The sequence below is a fragment of the Podospora anserina genome, chromosome 5, assembly GCF_000226545.1.
Source record: "Podospora anserina S mat+ genomic DNA chromosome 5, supercontig 9".
In the NCBI taxonomy this organism is placed as follows: Eukaryota; Fungi; Ascomycota; class Sordariomycetes; order Sordariales; family Podosporaceae; genus Podospora; species Podospora anserina.
The window spans coordinates 521,783-545,513 of record NW_001914843.1 but is presented as its reverse complement, the minus strand read 5'-3'; the positions used below and the strand labels follow the sequence as shown (position 1 = coordinate 545,513).

Genomic DNA, 23,731 nt, shown 5'->3' with positions numbered 1-23,731 from the left:
GCAAATATGGAACATTTCATGTACCTAGCTTACGATGATACCGGGGCGGCGGCGCTGTTGATGCGAATGAGAAAGAGGTATCTGATGAATTTGCTGCTATCGAATATCTTTGTGCCTTGTGAACTTGTGAGAAGAGGGCTTAAACGATGCTTATTATGTGAGGTGAGAACACTCTTGAAACTAAATCACACACTCTATTGGAAAGAGGCATCCGAGGGAGACATTGTGGACGAGGGTGTTTTTCCATGTGGCTGGGTTGGTTAGTAGAAGATGAGATGGCCAAAAATCTCAATCATTCGCCATCCAAATAGACAACAAACATGATAAAAGATAGACATGCCCAGCCAACCTAACATGAGCGGTATGAAACATCCACCTCCCTTTCGCAGCAAACAAAGCATACAACCTCACAAGTTAGCCACATTGCAAAGCAACGAAGAAACATCCATTCATGGTATCTAAAACACATCCAAAAAACTCCCCTGACCCAACCTTACCCACACGTTCCATACCCTTAGATAACCTCGCAAAAAATCAAAAGAAACTCTTCTTCAACCCCCCCAGTAACAACCCCCTCTTCTGCTCCTTGACCGTATTGTTGACATCCTCCGCCCACCCGCTGCTCGCCTCCTGCAGCTTCATCATCGCATCGTCCACAAAGCTGAGCTTCTCCGTCCTCTCATTCACCTGCCTGACCAAATAATCTCCCCAGCCCTCTTGTTGTTGCTGGCTACGGCTCCCGCCGTACCCGCCACCACCAGCAGCAGCACGCTCCACCTCCTCAGCCCTCACCACCCTCTTCGAAGGCGGCCTCCCCTCCCCCCCGATCAACAAATCCAAATCCGTCGGACTGACATATTGCGTCCCCGAGATCCACTGAAGATTCGAAATCGTCGGTCTGGGGGGTAGTGTCCTCTCGGGCGAAATCAAACTATCCGTCGACACAGGGAGCCCTTTACCGCTCCCATAAACGGGCATGACTGCAATCTCAGACGGTCCGTTCCACGCTATCAGCTCTCCCGTTTTTGATATCACGCACGACAGCGTCCGGGAGGGGTCCAGCATGGACAAACTTGCGCGGCCGACTTCTTTGAGCGACGGGATGGAATACGCCCTTGTGGTGCGGTCACCGAACAGACAGACAACCGACGGTGGGAGATTAGGCGGGTGGATGACTCTGGCAGAGTCGCAAAGCTGGTCGTCAAAAGATTTGGACGCGCCCTTGTTGGTGGAGGGTTTGAAAATCCGGATTTCGGATTGGGTTACGGCGACTAAAACGCCGGGGGTTTGGACGTTTGACCTCAAACCAGCGACCGACTGCCCCGTTGCTGTGGCCGGGGAGCCAGTTTCCGAGTTGATCGGGCTGAGGGAAATGACCCTGTCGGCTGAGGTCTTGATGAAGCCGGCGGGTTTTGCCGTGTAAGATTGCCCTGACGGCAAGAGGCGGAACGTCGCAATGTGGCCTAGGTTTGTGCCGACGAAGCAGCAGATGGAGGAGTAGCTGTCTCCTTCGAGTGTCATGACGCCAAAGGAAATAGCCGTGGGGAATTCCAACTTGTTGTGGGAGGAGGAGGATTTCTTGAGGGAGAAGGACTTCTTTTCTTGGGTGATGAACTCGGTCACTGGGGAGGTGTAGATGACGGATGGGCCGCGGAGGTCGATTATGCTGAAGTGTCCTCCTTCTGATCCGACTGCGATGAACCCTACGTCTGAGACGCAAAGCGCCGAGATGGGACCTTGTGCCATCTCGTAGAGCACAAAGGGTTGAAGACCCTCTTTGAGTGAAGGCTCAGCCCTCGTACTGATATCCGTCAGTCCTCCAGGCTTTGGATCCAGCGCCGTCGTCGCATCCCTCCCATGAAACTTATTAACCCCCCACTTGTAAACCACCACCTCCCCCGTCTTCGTCCCCGCGGCAAACTCCCCCGTCCCCTCGGCCATATGCACCTCACTGACACTCACATCCTCAAACCTCCCCACCGCCCTCGCCACATCAACCTGCAACTGCCCCGGGTTCTCAACCTCGTCCAACCTCCCCACCGCCCTCGCCACATCAACCTGCAACTGCCCCGGGTTCTCAACCTCGTCCGCAAACCCGACATCCCAAATCCTCACCGTGCTATCCGCGTGCGCCACCAAAATCACATTCCTCACATCCACCATCTTCCTCCTCGTATTGCCCCCCTTCCCCCCCTTCAGTATCGCCTCCCCCTGGCTCCTCTTTTCCACCATCCCCAACCACCTCTCCCTCCCCACACTCGCCACCCCAATCCTCTGCACAAACGGGTGCACAAACGACAAGCTCGGATGCAGCATGTTCGTCGGACTGATCGCCCACCCGGACGGGAAACTCATAGTAATCAACTCCCCAGAGCTCAACATGGCCATAACCGCAAGCGGATCCTGCGCCCCATCAAAATACGGACTCTGTCTAGGGATCAACACATAATCCACCACCTCTGCGCCCGGCGGCATCTCCATCACCACCCTCTCCCCCCTCCCCTTGACGTACCCCCCCAAAACCTCCCACGAACTCGTTGCATAAACCGGCGTAGGCCCCAAATCAAGAAAACTTATCCCCCTCTTCCCGCTCTGCTGCTCCCCCCTATACCACCCCCCCTGCACCACCAACCCAGTATCATCCGGATTGTTCCCCTTACAAGCCCACTTCACCCTCCCCAACGGCACCCTATCCCTCCTATCCCCCTCCAGATCATCCAACGACCCATAAACATCCCTCACCCCAACCACCCTCCCCTCCTTCACATCCCAAAAAACCATCACCCCATTCTCATACCCCCCCATGAGAAAAGTCCCCGACGGGTGCCAAACCACATTCGTCAACTTCACGGGCCCCCTCATCATCATCGGGGCCCCAGCCGGCGGCGGATTCATACCACCTCTGCGCGGCCCCCATCTTAAAACTATAGGCCCCCACCACCCCCCCGGCATACCCCACAGCCAGCTTCCCGATATCCCTCGGATGCATCGCCATAGCCGCCACCCCCGCCCGATCCCCAATCATCTCCCTCGGGTAAACCTCCTTCGCCAAATTCCCCAACCGGAACGGCACCGGCCTCGCTCGGTCAAGGTCATAAACTTGCACATCCCCCGAAGAAGACGCCGACCCAACAAAAGCCCAGTCAAGAGCAGGATCAGTGACCAAACTAGAAACTTTAACGTAACTGTACTTTGACGTCTGGGTGCAAGTCTCCAAATCCCACAAGGCAACCTCGTTGTTCGAATCAAGTGACACCAACGAATGATTCACAAAGGCGAGCTGTCGATAGGAAACCCCCCCGGAGGGATTGGGAGGTTGGAGGATCCGATGGACGCGGTCACGACCAAAGACGTAGATTTTCCCCCTGGGAGAAAAGGTCGATGGGGATGTGCCGACCGCGAGGAGGGATCGGGTCGGGTCGTAGGCTAAACAACTGATTATCCCCCAAACATATCCCGTTAGATTTGTCTTCTGGCCGACGAGATGAAGGGATGGGAAACAAAAAAAAAAAAAAAAAAGAAGGGGAGGAGCGTACCTAACCTGGGAGTTGATCCCATATCTGGCCAGCTCGTCAGGGTTAAAACTCCCTGGTAGCAGCCCGGCAGACAGGTCGGTCGCAACACCGCTCTGTTTGGCTCGTAAAAAGGACGCCATATTTACTGTCGCGCCTCTTCTTGTTTGATGTCAAGGGTTGATGGAAAAGGAGAGGAAGTGGGAAAAATCCCCAAAGGTTGGAGAACAACTTTCTCGCCGGAAACAGCGGCACATCCCCCAAGACTCCAGGTCTCAGCATGTGCTCGGCACGGCGGGGCACACACACCTGTGACGAGCGGCCGCTGACGTTTTTGGTGGGGTTACACTTTGCTGCGAGATCCTTGGCAAGATAGATGCATGACATAAGCTGGACCCTAGCTTGAACTCCAACCCGTTGCTGTGGTGAGAGTGGTGGAAAAAGGGGTTATATAAATACTCACCTACCTCTCCTCATCACCACTGAATCTATCTGTACCACATCACACATATCACCAAGTCGTCACCACATCGAAAATCACACTGAAGCAGACACGAGGATTTTCAAAAAGCAACGATGGATTTGCAGGATGCTATAAGCTTCCTAACACCTGTCTGTCCTCCTTTACTCTCCGAACTCAAATCCTCAGCCAAGGTCTTCCGCGGTCAGAGGCTCTCCCATCGACTTTCCTTGCATTCTCGCCCGAAATGTCACTCCCCCTTGATAGTCGTCGTGGAACCATCTCCCCTACTGCCAGGCTCAATATACATGATATAATTACAAAATGACATGGTGTGATGACATGGTGGTCGTCGTTTAGACGAACCACATACCCGCCTCGAACGCCTCCTTGGCCCCGGGCTTGGCCTCCCGTCCAAGGGGCATGAGCTTGGGGCAGATCTTGTCGCGCTCGTCGCTCTGGGAGGTCTGGCTGTCCTTCTGCCTGGCCTTCCTGGCCTTCTGCAACTTGGCATAGTTGCCCAGAGCCGCGCGGAGGATACCATGCTTGACGTCCTCGGGGACACGGTCGGTGAAGAGGCCCATCTCGTGGGGACGCGCGCGGTTGCTCACCAAGTGGGCATAGTACACGGCAGGGTGCAGAGACACCGGAGTGGTGGACCGCACATACTGGTAGCACTGGTGATAGATCATCTCCTGAAGCTTGGCAGGAGGCAGCTTGACCTCGTCGTGCAGAACCGTGTAGTGAACAGGGCGTGCCGTGCCCTTGATGGCCACATGGGAGCAGAGATAGAAATCGTACTGGAAGGGGTGGGTGACCTCACGCTCAACCAGGGTGCCCGGGAGGGCGTTGCCGTTCTTGTCCGCCGCGTTGCTGTCAGGGAAGAAGCGGATGTGGTGACGCTTGGTGGCAATGATGATGGTGAAGAGCGGGGCGGCAGCCTTCTCACTAGCCATGGCCGCCTCGAACGCCTTCTTCATGGCCGGGAACTCGTGCTGCATGACGTGGGCGTACTGGCCCTCAGAGACACCGTCGCGCATGTAGAATACGCGCTTGGGAAACGTACCGTTCCGCTGGCGCCACTGTTTAATCATGGGCTGTAGCATCTGCATCATGTTGTAAGGCTGGATAATCTCAACCCGCCAGCCATTGGTCTGGGCACCGGCGGCGTACTTGGTGGCCGCCTTGTCCATGGAGACAGTCATGGCAGCAACCGAAGGCGACAGATGACCAGCAGCGCCGTGAGAAACATCAGCACCAATAAACATGGTAGGCGTGTTGTCAAAGTGCGGCGCCACAGAGTTGGGCTTGAGCGGCTGCCCAGCCTGAGTCTTGACGGCCACGGCAGTGCATCCACCTAGCTTGGCATTGACCTTCAAGCAGACGTTGGAGCAGTACTGCGCCTGGCCCTTCCGGACCTGCTGAAGGTTCAACATCTGCGTCGGCATGGCATAGCGGCAGTCTGAGCTGCGCTTCAAGCGCTCGTAGTACCAAGCCGACTTGTCCTTGAGGATGAAGAAGATGATCTGAGGGTTGGCATTGAATTTCTTGCCGACCGTATGCCAGGCATTCTGGACGACCTCGGTGTACTGACTGCCCTGGGCCCGGAAGATGATGGGGTCATTTTGGATCCGCCCACCGTGGCCCTTGTAGATATTGGACCAGTTCTTGTAGAAGGCGGCGACAGTGGGCTGGTCACAGCAGTCCTGGGTGACGCAGATGCCCCACGACTTGAGTGGCTGTGGGTTGGGCTCAATGAACTTGAGCCCACGAAGATCCCAGCGACCACTCACTCCGGGATTGACGATCTTGTTGCCGAATGAGATGCCGGGGTTGGGAATGACACGGGCTTCGACCCTGGGCATGGTGCTGTCCATCTGGATGCCGAATTGCTTGAGGAACCTGTCATTGCCCCACTGGAGCTGGGCAACCATCTTCTCGATCTGCATCTTACGCTCCTTGGGAGCCTGGACAGCAAACCGCAACATCTTGGTGGTCATGTCTCCATCAAGCTTGAATGGGTAGGGGCAAAAGCGCTCCACCTCGCAGAGCTCCATGGGAAAGTACCCGGCCTTGTTGGTCTCAATCAGAGGCAGCTGCCAGAGACGAAGACGCTTCTTGTAATGAAGCTCGTAGAAGTCGTAAATGGACATCTCGGAGGTGGTGATCTCCTGCGTGGCCTCATTGAATTCCTTGCGTTGAAAAGTGACCTTCTTGGCCGACGCACCCTCCTGACCATACTTTGGCTCAAACACGACGCCCTTGACCCTGTAGATGGGGGAGGGGATCAGGTTCCCATTCTTGTCCTTCTTGCCGCGATGAGTGACCCTGAAGCGAAGATTCGTCAAGCGGCGGAGAGCCTTGAGCCCGGCAGACATGCCCCATTTGCCGTTCTTGTCCTGGACAGGCTTGACAAACTGGAAGAACTCATCAGGCTTGTGGGGGCCGACATTGGGGCACAAGTTGATGACCAAGTGGCGGGCCAGCTGAGCCATGTTCTGACCAATGAAGTAGGTGTTGTTGGCGACGTCGACATTGACGCCGAGGCCCTGACCGCCGGTGATGTTGGACGAGTTCAGGCGAATGGCAGAGTAAATGCCCTTGATGGCCTCGGTGAGAGCGTTGAGAGGCATGCTCTCAGAGCTCTGGGGGTGGATAAGCGTACGCTTGTTGGCGATGAAACCGAAAACCCTAGTGGGACCAGCACGGAAAACCTGGTCCAGAAAAGCTAGGTAGATAACATGTTTAGCTTTTCCAACAGCACAGCATAAACTTCTGGACATGTGACAACTCACTGATAGTCTCCAGAACCACATTGTCCCAGCCCATCTTGCCAGCCAGATAGGCATTGATCGCCTCCAGGTTCAACTGCTTGGTCTTGGTGATGGTGATGAAAAGCGGCTGGGGCTTGCCACGCGAGCCATCCTCATTCTCGCGGAGGTCTATCTGCTTCTTGACAGCCTGATTGCCAATGTCGTTGCGGGACCAGAGGATCTTGCCACCATCATACAGCCAGTCGCCCGACTTGCCTTCGGGGGTCTTGAACTGCTTCATGTGGGCTTGCAAGGTCGGGTTCTCCCAGCACTTGCGGAAGACCACATTGGCATCGGGATTGGGGGAAACTTCAAGCTGCAGATGTGTGTTAATGATGAGCACAAGACGATGTTCCCTGTCAAGAGTTGCTTACATTGTACTGGAAGATGGTGGGCAGCTTGGCAACCTTGATGCGGTACTGGTTGATAGCGACATTGACCTTGCGGGCCTTGGCATCGTCGTTCCAACCAGGGCGGCTGGCAAAGGGGTGGAATTTGTCAAGATCCTCGACGTAAGCCTCGGGGGTGAGATCAATGCGCTTCTCAACAGCCTTGGTGTTCAAGTCCTTGAAGTCGGTATGCTTGGGGTAGGAAGGCAAGTCCTTGGGGTTGAACTCCTGAGTGTCATCCATGGCGACGATGGGCTGTAAAAGATGGGACAAAAGAGTGTCGTAGCTGTTGGCTTCTTGTCGAAGAAGCAGAGAGCGAGTTGCTTAGAAGGACTGTTGCGTTGCTATGTCAATCGCTGTCTGTGGATCAAAGCGGCCAGGAAGAAGAGAGAAGAGAGAATGAGAGGGCCGGGGGGCAGCGGGAGAGGTTATGTAGGAGATGGCAGAGGATGGAAGGAGAGAGGGACAATCAATCACAGATGACTGGACAGAGACTGTTTGGGGGTTTGGAGGTAAGGGGAGAGTGAGTTTCGTGAGGTGTGTGTAGTAGATGCAAACAGATCGAGACAAACAGGCAGCAAGGCTACCCCAGTGAAAAGGCGCAATAAGCGCCCATGAGTGCCGAGAACTAGGGGGGAAGGAACGGGCTGGGTAGGCGCATGCACGACCCCCACTTGCTGGGTGTGCCTGATGCAGCGACCCGGTGTGAATCGGTGCTGATCAGTGCTGATTGTTCCGACAGGGAGCGTGCGACCGAGTGATGATGTGGTGGCGATGTGTGATGTTGGGGAATCATGCCAGATGGCGATGGCTTCAAGAACGTACCTTTTGGTGGATGCCGAAGCAAGTCGCGGTTTTGCTACCACGGAAGGGTAGACTGAAGAGGGTTTGATAGAGGGATGTCAAAGTTTGATACCGCTCTGGGTTGAAGGAGAGTAGAGAGTGAAGGTAGCCGATGGCTGAGATTGAAGATGAGAGTGAGTTGTGAGAGGAAAGGTTGTGGGAGTTGTGGGAGTTGTGGGAGAGGAAGACCTTACTTTATACCCAGGAATTGAGGGCCCAGAATTCCTAATCAGCCCCCCACTGAGCAACGATCAGCTGGAGCAAGTGAATATCGGAGGAAGAAGCGGGTAATGGTTGTTGTAAGCAGCGATAACAGCCTTGGAAGACAAAGGAATTGCTCTTCTGTTTGATAGGCAAGTGGGGGGACGCGTATGACGCCAGCGAGGTTGGTGATAGGGCTTCCATTGTTGGTTGGCGATAGGACCCTCTGCTCCGATAAGCCTACATGGGAAAGACGGAAGGAGCGTTGAGGGAGCACATCAGACTATTCATCATCACGGCCACCGTCGGCACAAGAGCTGGAAGAGCGAGCTATCTTGAGGCGGAGAAACCACATTACCATCACCCATCTCTGAGCATCACGTATCTTCCGTGGTCTCCCTTGGAGCGTCATTCCGGACCACAGGAGAAGAAAATACTCTGCTCCCTTCCCATCACACCACAACAGAGGAAACTAAACAATCTACCTGCTCCCTCACCTGGGAAAAGAAACTTCTTCTCTTGACCCGCACAGTATCATGAATTGCGGCTGGAATCACCTCCTCTCCGTTCACTTAGGGCTACCCGATCACTTGACATTTCTCAACTCTTCTGTGGAACACTAGGGCAAGGAACTCGAGCCAAGTTCTTTGCTTCCTCTCTTAAGCATAGGCAGGTACCACACACACTGAGTGTATAAAGAAATTAGGTATCATAAAGGCTATATTTGCCTGGCCTGTTGAAGACACTATGAGCATTTCCAGACGTTTAGTAGACCACAGTGCAGTACACCAATGTATCTATCCCAATCCCAATCCAAAGCCCGTATTCTTCCCTGAAAAGACACCACGCGATATTGGTGATGAAAGCATTCCCAAAAACACTCAACAAAACAGACAGTGTTGAGCAATCCCAGCCCCCAATCCCATCCCACCCCTCCTCTCCAACATCTTACCATCCGTCTCCTCCCCAAAACAGGACCAGTCGTCAAAATAAGCTTATCCCACCACCCCTGTACAACCCGACATGAGACAAAAGCATCTTGGTTCTACCAGTCTTGACACCAACCCCTGCCAAGACCAGCCCCTTTTTTTGGTCTCGGCTGACTAACATTTCGGCCGGACAACGACAACCCTCAAGTAAACAAAAGGGATCTTTGTCAGTGACACTTCCACTGCCTGCCTTAAATGGATAGCCTAGCCTAGATGACATTTTTGTGTTTTTGGTCATGGAGAAGGGGTTGACTGTATTATGAGTGTCACGTGTCTGGTCATGTCACATTTCCACTACTGATATTCAGTTAACAGGACATAGTATATCGCACATGTCACACATGGACAGATGCTCACTGAAAGTGGGAGGTCGCACTCCCGGTCACAAATATATGACAGTTGATCACCACTGCAGGACATCCACCATCTGGCGCTGACAAATTCTCTCACGAGAAGAATTCACAAGCCACTGAAAATGAATCCATCATCACTATCCAAAAGACCTTGAAACCTCGAACAAAACATCTACAATTCACCCGCTCCGTCCAACCTACTACACTATAGTCAAACCTATATATAACGATTCGTTAGTGTGAGGAGTCTTATCGTTATATAAGAAATATCGCTATTTGAAATACCCCCTTTTTACACCGTTTTTTTAACAATACAATAAAAGCTAAAGTAATTAAAAGGTACTCCAAATATTATTTAACTATAAAACTATCTACAAAGTATAAAGTAATTGATTTTTAAATTTTAGAAACTATATTTCTATAATCTTTAGATTATTTTCCCTTTAATTTAACTAAGTTACTAAAATTTTTAAATTATATATTTTTAGTTATCAATTATACCACAAAATTAAATTTACTACTTTATATCACGGGCGGTTAGTTCACTAAGGCAAAGGCTACTGTAACACCTTACTCGATTAACGGAATCTAAGCTAAGGAAAAAAGAAAGGAAGGGAGGCTTTGCCTGGCCAGCCTTGCAGGGATTTTAAGGGTGCAAGCTGGTAGGGCAAGTAAATAATAAGAGATAAGGTCTTGGCCTATAGGGCCACACCAGAAGTGGGGCACCACGCAAGGTGTGCGTCAGTGCCATAATGTCACAACCCTGGTATAGGACGGTTATAGGGCCACGGAAATAAAGGGCTAATCGGGAGAATGTATAGGGGAGCTAATTACAGTAAAGGCAGAGTGATCAGTGTAATCAGGGCACTAAGCAGACTAAGCAGAAGTAATTAGTGGCTTTAGGAGACTAATTACGGCTTAGTATAAAGACTATATATACGGAGGAACTGGCTAATATAGATAGACAGTTCCGTAGTATGCAATTCAAGCTTATATTTATGGCATTTTATATTTACATCGAGACATCTTATTGTATACTGTTTAGCTGCACCGAACTAAGATTATTTAGAAGTTACCTTCAACCAGTATCCCTTTCAGAGGTTCTAGATAGGGGTTCGTTACACATAACACTCTAAAGATTTTAGAAATTAAGAGTTGTAATAGTACTTACTATTTATATTAAAAAGTTAAGTTTTATATATAGGCTTAAGGGCCTTATAATAGTAATATACTTTAGTGTTTATAATATAGCGAAAACTTACGACATAATACCTATAGCTTACTTCTAAGTATATATAAGCTCCAGCGCTTTATAGCGCTCTATATTATAGTTAAGCTAACGGGTAAGTTAAATAGTGTGTGGGGCACGGGAGGTGCTAGCTAATCGCTACGAGAACTAATAGGAAATAGAGTGCCTAGAAGCGTAGTAAGCTACGTAATCTTAAGGTATAACGAATCCCTATTTAAAGCCTCTAAAAAAGATATTAATTAAAAGCACTTCTAAATAATCTTAATTTAGTATAGCTAAATAATATATAATATTAAAATAGGTACTATTAAGGCCTATAAAATATAGGCTCGAATAGCTATCGGCGTAGTATATTAAGAGCGAAAAAGACTTTAACTATAGTATTTAATAATTGCCGAGGTATTAAAGGAAGGTAAATATATAACGAACCCCTATATAGAACCTCTGAAAGGGATACTAGTTAAAAGTAACTTTTAACAATTAATTCGGTATAGCTAAACAGTGCACAACAAGATATCTTAATATAAATACTAGCTACCGTAAATATAAGCTTAAATTACATACTACGGAACTATTTATCTACACTAGCCAGTTCCTCCGTATATATAGACCTTAGGGCCGTAAGGTACTCGCCCTACTATAGGCCCGATCACTCCTAACACATTGTATCTACATTATACTCGTCGTGCTATACCTCTAATTATCCCTAGCATCTTACATCCTGCAGACTGCTCGTGAGCCTTAGCGCCATAGCACTTTTGCCTAGCCCTAATCGGCTTATTCCCTAACTTCCTAAATGATTAGCTAGGGGCGACCTGCGCCCTATATATGGCGCGACCTGCCGTTGGGTTAACTATAACAGAATATAATAAACCTCTATTTAAAACCTCTAAAAAAGATACCGGTTAAAGGCACTTTTAAATAATCTTAGTTCGGTACAGCTAAATAGTGTATAATAAATAACTTGTCTCGATTATAATAATTTAAATACTAACGATTATAATTTAATTTATATACTATAAAACTATTTAGTTATATTAGCTAGTTCCTCCATATATATAAACCTTAGAACCGTGCACTATTAACTTATAGACGGTCCTCGGTCTACTCCTAATTAACTAATACTGGACCGTGGACCGTAAGCTTCACCGCGGTCCCCGGTCCTTATTTTATTAATCCGTTTACCTACTTAGACCGTAAGTCCCGCTCGATCGCGAGGTCCAGTCCTGATTAGTCCCTCGTAGCCCCACTATTTTCCAGAACCGTAGTAGTAAATTATAGGGACGGCGCACTATAATATATAAAGGATAATTACTGTAATATAGGCTTATAAAGCACTAATAAGTATAGTAAACTAATATATTAATTTACTTTTTTAAACTAAAAAATATTATAGTAAATAGGGTGTGAAGTAAAGGTTTTATAGGCCGTTAGTCTTCCACTCGCTTTCCGAGGCTAACTTCGTTTCCGGGCTTAAACGCCCGCTAAATGCGCTAGCTAAAATAAAGTTATAAGCTACGTTATAAGCTACATTACGCTACCGTTTAACCGCTGTAGGGTACTAGCCTTAACGCTCGGCTTTCCGGAACTACGGATTGCTTTAGGGAGCTAAGTTCCGTTCCGTTAACCGTAGTATCACGGCTTAACACTTTAGTGGGGCGCGGGGCGCACTACGGGCCAATCATTAGTACAGGAGCGAGGACTAATTAAAGCAGGATTATTAGGATCGAGGATCGATCTAGAAGAGTTAATCCCAAAAGGGACAGTATCGATAGGATCGATAGTCGAGTTAATCGATCTAGGACAGTACTAGGCTTGGCACAGGGTCTATATATACGGAGGAACTAGCTAGTATAGATAGATAGTTCCGTAGTATGTAATTCACAGCTTATATTTACGGTATCTTATATTTACATTGAGATATCTTATTATGCGCTATTTAGCCGCACCGAACTAATTATTAAAAGTAGCCTTTAACTAGTATCCCTTTTAGAGGTTTTATATAAAGGTTCGTTACACGTAGTCCCTAAGTACTACTAATTTAAGCTATTATATTACTTTTAAAGCCCTATATTTTATAGGGCTCAAATACACTATAAAATCCATAAATAAAAGCTATATTTTAATATTTAATATATATTATTTAGCTATACCAAATTAGGATTGTTCAGAAGTGCCTTCGACTAATATCCTTTTTAGCGGTTTTGGATAGGGATTTATTATACAGGTAAGTACATTATAACCGTTTTCGCTATATTTATTAGTTTTTCTAGAAATAATACCGCGTAGTATTACAGCATTAACACACTGTAAAATAGGCTTTGTAGGGACTTATTTTAATAAAAACGATATTTTAATTTATTTTATAACTAAATTTTTACGTTATCTAAATAACTAATTTATATTACTTTAAAGTAAAATAATAGCTACAATAAAAAAAATAGCTTACTAATATAGGAAGTGCAGGGGATATAGGAAGTGCAGGGAATATAAGAAGTGCAGGGAATATAGGAAGTGCAGGGGATATAGGAAGTGCAGGGGATATAGAAAGTGCAGGGGTAGATTAGCTAAGCATGTAAATTAAGTAAAAATATAGCCTCACTACTAAGCTTACCCTACACCTACAAAGCTATCAAGCAGGCTGCTAGTGCGACTCACACTTCCAAATGTCATCTTTTTACACACTACTTTACATATCTATACCTACAGTTCTCACTTACCTTTACTTCCTTATAATAGTAAAGCGCTATTGTTTGTTATTAAAAACTATAGTAATAATAACAAAATATAACTAGCAAAAAAAAAGTATATTTCATAGTAGTTTATTAAAATTTATTAGATATATTTAGTTAAATTATATTACTTTAGATAAAAAAAAAGATCAAAAAAAGATAGGCTAAGTAAAAAGCAAATTAAAATTAGGGGGTTAGTTCTAAACTTAAGAGGTAGTTCTTACCCTCTTTATAGGCCTATAATATTACAATAATTTCAATGCCCAATTTATCACTCTGGCTCATATAAAATAGGTTAGTTTAGCAATTCCGATCGGTACGTAGGAAAATCGCTATGGCTCGAATCTTCATGGCTCGAATCGTTATATACAGGTCGGGCTGTATCTCTCCCAAAATCCCCCATTTAACTTTTGCTCCCAATCCCAACCACAAATGCACTACCTTTAGCCTTCCCCAAAAGAAAACTCCTATCCTATACAATATGCACCTCCTCAGAACGCCATGATGAAGCCTCAATCCCTCTACCTTCCCCAAGATATAATTATATTCCCCCAGCTACAAACCTCCCCTATCGTCTCAATACCCCCCACCATAACCTCCATATCCCGGTGGCGGAGGGAGGGGAGGCAACCCCCCAAACTGATACCCGCCGGCGCCTTGCCCAGGTACCGCAGAGGAGGCTCATACCCCGCTCCACTCCCGGCGCTCCCCGGCCTGAGACTACTCTGTCTGTAGCCTTGCCCCTGCCCCATCACCAACCTCTGTTGTCCATACGGACTTCCCGCCCTTGGGGCCGGCGAGTCCCTGTTCCCATATCCACCACCGTAGCTCCCAAAATCGGTGGAAACATTTCTGTGGTGTGGGTTCTGGCTTGGATTGGCGTGGGCTTTCCAGACGTGGTACTCTGGTACGTTCGTCGACTGGAGCAAATTGACGACCTTGTTTGGGTTCATACGGTGGTAATCGTAGGCCTCAGCCCGGGGGATTAAGCCGAGGAGGAAGGTGATGTCCCGAGCGATAGGGGCAGGGGTGCTGCTATAGCTCGCGCCTCCAGCACTTCCCTGCATACGACGCTGCTGGTCCAGTCTACGGCCAGCTGCTCCTTTTAGGGGGGAGGCGCCACGGACGAACTCGGTGTTGTAATCGTTTCTCTGAATCTTGCGAGGCGGGTTTGACTCGTCGTCGTCCAGGGGAAGAGGACGTTTGGGGGAGTTGGTAATTGTTGGTTGGAATTGAGGCGCCGGGGTGGGGCTGTTGCGGATGGAGATGGGTTGTTGTGGTTGATGTTGTTCAATCGAGGGCATCAAACCAGGTGGTTGTATTTTCGGCCGGAGCTGAGCCGCAGGAGACACGATAACTCTCGCCGTGATAGGGTCGAACTTTTCGGTTGAGAAACGCGCCGAGAAGTGAGAGAGCTTCGGGTCCTCCGGGAAAAGCTCCGCCATGCGTTTCTCCAGTTTGGAAATCTGGGCGAGTTCACCAAATTGGGACTCGTACTTGTGGAAGTAGACGTAAAGCTGTTTGGCCTTGTGTACGTTCTCCGGCTTGGAGGTTAGGCGAGAGACGACACGCTCGAAAAGGACGCGGGCATCTGTGAGATGGTTAGCCATGAGTGGGAAACTAAAGAGGGTGAGAACCGTACTGGTAAAGTCATTCAAAGAATGGAGATACTTGATGTGCTCCAACGCAAAATCCTCATCCTCCGGAAACAGCTTCGCACCACGGTCAAAAATCTTTCCACCAGCGGGCTCCTTGTAAATTGTCCACTCCATATGTGCAACAGCCGCATAAACATCGCTGGTGAGCCGACCGCGCTGTCTAGCGTCCTGGAAGACCTGCCTCATACCGCCCATCTCCGTGTTCGCCTTGCCCTTGCCCTGAATCCGCCTCATGGCCCGGATCAGAGCAATCCAGACAAACGAGATGGTCTTTGACAGCATCTTGGTCTGCATAGCAGAAACCTGCTGCACCGCCTGTATCTGCTTCTCCGCACTGGCATCCATCGCCGGCTTGGTCGACCCCTCACCCTCCTCCTCATCATCTTCATCATCATCAGACCCGCTAGACGAATTATCCCTCGCAGCCGCCTTCTTGGCCGCCTCCTGAATCTGAGCAATGTGAGCCGTCTCACGGTCTTTCACCTTGTTGATTATATCATACAGCGTGTCAAGCACCTTGTTGTAGGGAGCGCGCACAGCCTGACCAAGCGCAATCTTGGCCTTGTCGTTGTCCTCAGTCTGGTGAGTGGATTCAATGTAGTCACCGTACCGGAGTGCAAGGAGGACGCTCTCTGGGTTTGCTTCAATGCCACGAATCAGAAATTCAAGACCTGTGGACACGTCATTTTTTTGGTCGCTAGTTTTTGGCTTGTCATCAATAATGTTGTTCTCAAAGCACCACTCGGCCGCATCCAGCCACATCTCTGGCCAGAACCTCAGCGCCATCAGGGCCTGCCGGTAAACATAGAGAATGCGCTTCTGGTAGAGGCCAGGCAGCTTCTCGTCCTCCTTGAGGTAAAGAGGATCAGACTTCTCCCACGCGATCCACCTCTTCCAGATCTCAACTTGCTCCATGTACTCCTGGTACCCGTCAAAGTGAGCAGCGGCTGGGGGAAGAACGGGGAGGGTCGTCCGCTGCAGACCACGGGTGGTGTTCTCGAGGGCGATGTAGGCACTCTTGGCCGTCATGTAGGACGGCGACCGTTCGGCGAGGTTCTTGCGACCGTTGGGCTTGTTCAGGCTCATCTCGAACTGGTCATACTCCTTCCACAGGTTATTGACGTTAGCGATGGGCACACAAATAGCCTTCTGGTAAGCGGAGCGGATCTGATCCATCTTCTTCAGATCTTCCCACTGGCTTCCTCCCAGGGTGCCAGGCCCAGACTTGAGAAACTGAATGTAGTCGGCCCAGATCTTGCCGGAGTCCTTGTCGAACCCGATGTTGTTGAGCGCGAAATCGTACGCTTGATAGACAATTTGGCGAGCATTCCCATCGTTGAGGTCGTTGCGACGGCGGACATAGTCGAGATACTTTGTCCAGAGGGCGAGGTTCGGTGTGGATATGAGAGCGGTGCTGAAGATGCGCTCAGCCTCGTTGAAGTTATCGGTTTCGAGTTCCATCTCCAGCCATTGCACCCAGACCTCGGCCTATTCCATTGTTAGCATTGCGTTGTTGAGGCAGGGGGCGCAAGAGACATACCGCCTGAGGAAAGATGGCCAGGAACCGCTCGTAAGTCTCTCTGGCCTGGGCAATGTTGCCTCTGCACCGGTGCTCGGCCATCAACGCGAGCCATGCGTCCAAGGCTCCGCGAGGGTCTTCTGTAACTCGCTTCTCGAGCTGGGCGACCTTGTCGACAGGTACCAGAATTAGGGTCTCGGTAGGTGGGCTAAGGGAGCCATTGTTCGGCCCGTCGTCGGTCGGGGCGTCGGCCATTGTGTAATGTGAAGATGTTGATAATGACCTGAAGGTCTCGGTCGAGGGGAAGGTATCGCTGCCGCAATTGGCAAGGCTGCCGAGGTCGAAAGTGGTGATGCGCCGATATCAAACGGTGGTGATGGTAGAAAACTCGGATCAGTGCTGCTTGGGGAAACCGCAATTGGGGTAGGTAGGTCCACCGTCGATGAGAGACACAGCACTTGTGATGGCGATAGAGGCGGGAAGAAAGGGTGGGTGGGAGCAGGAAGCTAGCGAAAAGAAGAAAAAAATTACGCAGAGTCACTGAGAATCGTTGCGTCGCATGGATCACAAGAGACGGAGATTTTGACCAACAAGGCCTTTTTTTTGGCAGCGCACACAAAGAACTGGGGGACTGGGGACTGGGAGTCGCGCAGTAAGCAGGACCCAGATATTGAATGTAGGCTGTGCTATTCAAGAGAGGATGCTGCTATTGTTCTCAATGATGCCGTTGTGGAGCAAAGTTGTTGTTATTGTTGTTGTTGTTGTTGTTGTTGTCGCCGTCGTCGAAGATTTATAGTTCGACACACGTCTTCAAGGTGTGATAAGAGATGGACAAGAGATGGAAGCGCGAGTACATGCGCTTGGTTTTCTTTCTGCCAAGCTGTGGCTCAATGTGGCTTGTGGATAGATGGGCCTGGGCCAGGTGGCACGCACAGTGGGGAAGCGGGAGACAGGACAGTGGGGAATTGGGCGGCAATTCGCTGACCTAATTAGGAGCCCAGGGGACGCGACTCCCTGGCTGGCACTCTACGCGACCCTGAGAGAGCGACACGACTCAACAGTGAATGCCCCCCCGTGGCAGCGCGACGGAGCCTGTGCCTCTGTGTTTGATGAGTTCAAGCTGAAAAGTGCCCACCTTTTTGCCCACCTAAAACGAGACAAGACGGGACTGCGTTGCCATCCAGTGACCAGAATTAAAAAAGGTCGAAGCGCTGTCCATTCAAAACAAACAAATCTCTGTTTCCTTCTTAGCGCCTTTCCTGTTGCCTTTCCCTTCTTTTTCCCACCATCACCGCCCAACCATTTTCCACTTTCTCACCACCACCACCATCACCAACTACGCACAGCAGGCGCCGACTCTGCTTTTCTCTCTCTCTCTCTCTCACTCACACACACTCACTCACACACACACTCTCTCTCTTCTCTGGATTCAACTGTTTTATCTTATTTTGAAACACAAACTCAAAATGTCTGTCGTCACGCTTCTCGGCGTCAATGTGGCCAACAACCCCGCCAGGTTCACCGACAAGTACCTTTTTGAGATCACATTCGAGTGCCTGGAGCCACTTGAGAAGGGTATGTTTGCAACTTTTTTTCCGACTTTTGTTTCCACCCATATCTAACCCTCTCATCTCAAAACACAGACCTCGAGTGGAAGCTCACCTACGTCGGCTCCGCCCAAAGCGACTCCCACGACCAGGAGCTCGACTCCCTCCTCGTCGGCCCCATCCCCGTGGGCGTCAACAAGTTCGCCTTTGAGGCCAACCCCCCCGACACCAAGCTCATCCCCGACGACGAGCTCCTCGGCGTCACCGTCATCCTCCTCACCTGCGCCTACGACGGCCGCGAGTTCGTCCGTGTTGGTTACTATGTCAACAACGAGTACGAGTCCGAAGAGCTCCAGAACGACCCCCCTGCCAAGCCCATTATCGAGAAGATCAAGCGCAACGTGTTGGCTGAGAAGCCACGTGTGACTAGGTTCAACATTAAGTGGTATGTTACATTTTACAGTCTGCGACAGAGTGGGGCAGGTTGCTAATACGACTTGAAAAAAATAGGGACTCCGAGGCTACTGCTCCTGCCGAGTTCCCTCCTGAGCAGCCTGAGGCCGATTTGGTTGCTGATGAGGAGGAGTATGGTGCTGAGGAGCTTGCCGAGGAGGAGGAGGCTGAGCTAGCGGAGGAGGCTGCTGACGTTGGCGAGGCCACTGGTGCTGATAAGGATGCTGCCATGGAAGGCGTTGAGGGCGAGAACGGTGCTGTTGACGAGGAAGAGCTCTCCGATGACGGCAGTGTCGACATCGAGGGAGAGAGTGAAGACGACCTCGAGGAGGAAGAGCTCGACGGCGATGCGATGGAAACTGATGAGATGGAGGTCGACAAGCCTGCCGTTCCTGCCGCTGGCGCCCCTTCTGGCGCCCCAGCGCCCCAGGCTGATGCCATGGTGCACTGAACCGCCCCTTGAAGGGTTGGGAGTGCGAAGGAAACATAAAGCAGGAATATGATGTGACGGATAATGACTGGGGTTAGAGCGCCTGGGATATGTGTTTGTCATTTTTGCAAGCGGGACTGCGGGAGGTTTGGAGGCATTTCGGAATTCATACCCTAGACGTTCTGCTGCTGTTGAATTGATCACATCGGCTGGCGATGGTTTCTGTCGCATTTACGCTTAATTGCTGTCTCACGTGCATTTGTGAGCAATATCTGGATAAGGCATTGTCGAGCCGACCACTGACCAGCAACCCCTTCCTCCAGATCTAAAAAAGCTGATAGGTAACTGGGGATGACCAACCTGACAGTCGATTCGGTTCAGTACCTTACTTCTTGTATCTCGCTATTTATTTCTGCATGTTCAACATCCACATACCACCTGTCCCCAGAAATAAGACCTGTCCCCTCTCCAACAACATCGCGATATGTCCTGCCCATTGCCCCCCACGACGCTTCCAGGTCCCCGACTATCTCCCAAGCCGCCTCCGGCTTAATAACGGGCATCCAGTGAAACTCGTGAGTAATTCGCATCATTCCGTTGTCCGGTATCCTCTCTGCGCCCAAGCATTTGAACCCACAAAACCCCCTTGCCCAGAAATTGCGTGGTGTTAGGTCATCAAGCATGACTACATTCCACCCGCTATCATCTGTGGTTATTCTCGCCGCGGAGAACAGCTTCTTGGGTATCTCCTTCTCATCCTTCCAACTAATCCCTCTTGGTAAAAGTGTCATAGGGTAAAAGAACCTCCAGCCGTAACACACCAAACACCACTCGACCAGCGTCCGGTTCCGTGTACCTTCCTGGTTCAACAACCCCAGGGGATAATCCTATGGCTTGCCACATTCTCCTCCAAGGGACGTTGGAACGGCGATGTTCCATCCAGAGGACCCAGAACACATCTCAACTCTGGCGGTGTGTGCAGCAGGTTAAGACCACCAAAGCTAACATCAAGTTGCTCGACCACCACCACAAGTTCAGAAAATGCGGCACCTGGAATTAGAATTGCCCCAGCCACCAAGCACTCAAGTGTCGGAATCTGTCGGTCCAAAGGTGGTGGAGATCACCGAGGGCCAGCCCAATCCAAACAAAGCCGCTCGCTGCAAGTCATTGAACCGCCCCCTTGGCCAAAACTGCCTCCTCCGGATTCGGTTCCTGTGAGATCAACCTTGTGCAAATGCTCTTTCCAAAAGTCCTCGAGGTTGTCGATTAACTTTGGGCGACCAGCAAGATGGTCGACCGGTGGAGGGGAGAATCGCAGAGTGTCGAGTTGGCTGCGGAGGTCGTCTATAGTAGAGGTGGGCAAGAGCCTTAGAAGGCGGTAGCACTTTGATTGTCACCATGGCGAATGGTGGGAATAATGAGTTTGAGAGATACTCGGGGGAGCTACCTCTTTGGCTTCCGATGGTGGGATGATGTTTTCGTGAGAATGTTGGGATGTAGCTCCCAAAAGCCAAAGAGGCAGCTCCCCTGAGCATCTCTCATATTAAATTTATATCCTCGCTTGTATTTTGTAAATACTGAGCTTTGCCATGCCTCATCCAACCCTCTTCTCCCTCCCAACCTCACCCTTCTCCATCCTTAAATCCAGCGACTCCTCTCTCCTCCTCCAGTTCGGCACCCTCCACCCCCAACCCCAACCCCAACCCCAACCCCAACCCTTCCACACCCCCCTCCCAAACCACCTCCCCTCTCCCTCCCCCGCGAACCCCGTCTGCGCCCTCCTTACCTCCCCGCCCCCGATCCCCCGTTCCTGATAATGATGATACAAATGCCTCCTATCCCCCCCAAACCCCGTCCCCTCACCCCCTCCCACCTCCCTCTTCCCCTTCCCCTTCCCCTTCAGCCCAAACACTCTTCCCCCCAACCCCCTCACCCACCCCCACCCCCTCCTCACACTATCCATACTCTGCAACACCAGAATCAGCACAAAAAACGGTACACACACCCCAACAAGCGTAACCCCAAACCTCCAATCCTCCGGCTCAATCTCCAACGTCGTGATACTAAACACCCCAACCACAAACGTCAACGGCAAAAAGACCATCGACACGCTCGTCAGTATCTTGATATTCTTCCCCTGCTCGATCGCCCTCCTGCTCTCCTTGACCGAACTCCCACTAAACAACTGCTCCCTCAGACTCCTAATCTCCGTCCTCGTGGCCTCATTCCTATCATACACCACCTTCAGCTCCGAAACCGCCTGCTCCAGGTCCTGACGTAGAATATCCAGTTTGCCCAGGTAGTCGCCGCCATTGCTGGCACAAGGCCACAGCGTCGGGTGTCTCCCCTCCCAAAAATCCCTCGTGAAGTTATTCACGTACGCCGCGCTCATGGATTTGATGCCTTCATTGATAACCCCCAGCGTGTTATACGCCCAGAAATACCGCCGCGAGTAGGTAAAGTGCGAGTCTTCAAACAGGAGCTTGTCCCGAAGCCGGACGTCAAACATGAACTGATTCGGGGGCGTGATCAGTTTTGTTATCGACTCGTTCAGTTCGGTGTAGCGCTTGATCGCGTCGCGGTATTCCAGCCTCAAAGCATCCAAAAACGCGTGCGGCCCGTTGAGAAAGTGTTTCTGCGTGCCGTCGGAGCGGATGGTGGGGAAGGGGGAGTGGTGGTCGTCGGGAAAGTACTGGATGTTGACCAAATGCCAGGGGGCAAAGGTGCTGTACAGGTTCCCCGACTTGGTCTTGCGTTTTGCCCGCACTTTGACCTGGGAGGAGACGGGCCCGGAGAGGGAGAGGGCGAGGATGGAGGAGCATTCGGTTATGTCTATGTGATCCGGCGAGCGGTGGTCTAATGGGCGGGGATCAAAGGGTTGCCAGGGGGTAGGGGGGTGGCCCGAGGCGATGATGGTGTAGTATTTGAAGACGAAAAAGAAGGAGCGCTGACGGAGGGGAGTGGGCTCGATGGAGCGGTTGAGTGTAGGCTTTGGTTTTGCCTTTGTTGCCGGCGGTGGTGACGAGGTGGGAGAGGAGCTCGTCCATTGTCTGAAGTGGTCTTTCATGGTGAGATGGGTGGCGGCGAGCATGACGGGGGTGGGTTCTTGGAGAATTCTTCAGGGCGGTCAGCACAAGGGGTCTTTGATGATGGGATGAGGGGTGACTGACGATATCCTACCGACGGCGTTCCCGTCGGCGTTGATAGTCTTCAGAACGGGCCAGACGGATATGTCTCTGTTCTCTCCGTTCTCGTCCCCATGATTGGGACAGGCTGAGCCTTTTACAAGACAAAGTGGACGTATCTGAGTGGGCACGCCGTCTCTGTCGACCTCATATATCTGATAGCTGGTGTGTTCATATTTGGTGCCCTCTCCTGTCTCGAACGATGTGAGCAGGTTGGCGGGTGTCAACTCGTCCCTCCTCTCCCATGCGTCTGCCAGGGCAATTATGGTGCCTGATGTGGATCCATCTTCGGTTGATTTAATGGATTGGAGATGTGAGACGAGCTCTTCCTCGGTCTTCTCTATGCTAGGCAATGCCTCTATGACACAGGATGGCGACGATTGCGAGCTGCTGCTGCGGGAGGCAGGCGGACTGGTCAAGGTGAGAAAGTCGGGGGAGTGTTCTCTCTTTGGGATTCCATCATTGATGAGTGTTGGCCGTGATCTCGGAGACTCATTTGTGAGCCGGCGAGCGGATGTAGTGACGGCGGACTGAGGAGGTGCGTTGGAGATGGTGGCAACTCTTTGAAGAGTGGAGGCGGGCCAGTCAACACTCGATGGGCGAGGACGCTGAACCGGATTGGACTGCGCTTCTCGATACTGATGAAGAGTTTTGATGGATTGTTGAAGAAGCTCCAATGATTTGAGCAACTCATCCACACGAGAGTTTTCCATGTTTCGCAGTAGTGATCAAGGTGCTGTTAACAGACCGAGTGAGCGTATAGCTCAAGTTGGAACATGAGAGAATACCACGTACTCCAAGCAGACCATCGTGAAAAGACGGCCATTTATTGTGGCCAGGATCCCCTTCACATCTGCTCAAACCGGTCAGTCATTGGTCAGCATGGCTCCCTCCCAGCCTCGTCCGCCCTCCATCGATGGGATAATGCAGTAGCAAGCCGGCGTGGGTGATGAAACCAAACATTGGATGGAAAACGTGGGACAGCAGCGAATGGCAGTCTTTGAAACAATCCAGCCGCAATGGAGGCCGTCGTAATTGTGTGGCACCCTCACCAGAAAATAATTAAGACACTAAAGTAGGTTAACATGGGTTGGAGGATAGTCCATAGGCCTTTAAAGATGGTTTGTAGGCCTTCAAAGACAGTTAACAGGCCTTGAAAGTTCGTTCAAAGGCATATTGAATTACCTTTGAGGCATAGTTCATAGCATGATATGGGTTAACTTACTTTGGTGTCTCAATTATTTTGTGGGCAGGGTGTGTGGGTGGCATGAGCCAAATGTTGGTGATCTCCAAGTGAGGCTGTACAAAATGTACTTGGCGGCTACTGACGGCAAGCGCCCGGCCAGATGGAGTCTTTGAGCCAGAGTATCACATGATGAAGCTCAAACTTCCTGAACT

General features: G+C 50.5%; 5 protein-coding genes across 5 annotated transcripts; 1 reads left to right on the top strand and 4 right to left on the bottom strand.

Moving 5' to 3' along the window:
* Positions 1-534: 534 nt before the first annotated feature.
* PODANS_5_8920 (uncharacterized protein) lies at positions 535-3,655 on the bottom strand (the record flags this gene model as incomplete). The annotated part of the gene is made up of 2 exons (XM_001904675.1): positions 535-2,790; positions 2,855-3,655. The coding sequence occupies 2 exons, from the start codon at positions 3,653-3,655 to the stop codon at positions 535-537; spliced, it is 3,057 nt and encodes a 1,018-aa protein (XP_001904710.1).
* Positions 3,656-4,328: 673 nt separating this feature from the next.
* Positions 4,329-6,821, bottom strand: PODANS_5_8910 (uncharacterized protein; the record flags this gene model as incomplete). The annotated part of the gene is made up of 1 exon (XM_001904674.1): positions 4,329-6,821. One exon carries the CDS (start codon positions 6,819-6,821, stop codon positions 4,329-4,331), a length of 2,493 nt encoding a protein of 830 aa, XP_001904709.1.
* Positions 6,822-14,062: 7,241 nt separating this feature from the next.
* PODANS_5_8900 (uncharacterized protein) lies at positions 14,063-16,973 on the bottom strand (the record flags this gene model as incomplete). Its single annotated transcript, XM_001904673.1, has 2 exons — positions 14,063-16,687; positions 16,740-16,973. The coding sequence occupies 2 exons, from the start codon at positions 16,971-16,973 to the stop codon at positions 14,063-14,065; spliced, it is 2,859 nt and encodes a 952-aa protein (XP_001904708.1).
* A 1,211-nt stretch (positions 16,974-18,184) lies between these two features.
* On the top strand, positions 18,185-19,169 carry PODANS_5_8890 (uncharacterized protein; the record flags this gene model as incomplete). The annotated part of the gene is made up of 3 exons (XM_001904672.1): positions 18,185-18,293; positions 18,362-18,710; positions 18,776-19,169. 3 exons carry the CDS (start codon positions 18,185-18,187, stop codon positions 19,167-19,169), a joined length of 852 nt encoding a protein of 283 aa, XP_001904707.1.
* A 1,573-nt stretch (positions 19,170-20,742) lies between these two features.
* Positions 20,743-23,046, bottom strand: PODANS_5_8880 (uncharacterized protein; the record flags this gene model as incomplete). Its single annotated transcript, XM_001904671.1, has 2 exons — positions 20,743-22,264; positions 22,319-23,046. 2 exons carry the CDS (start codon positions 23,044-23,046, stop codon positions 20,743-20,745), a joined length of 2,250 nt encoding a protein of 749 aa, XP_001904706.1.
* Positions 23,047-23,731: the final 685 nt, after the last annotated feature.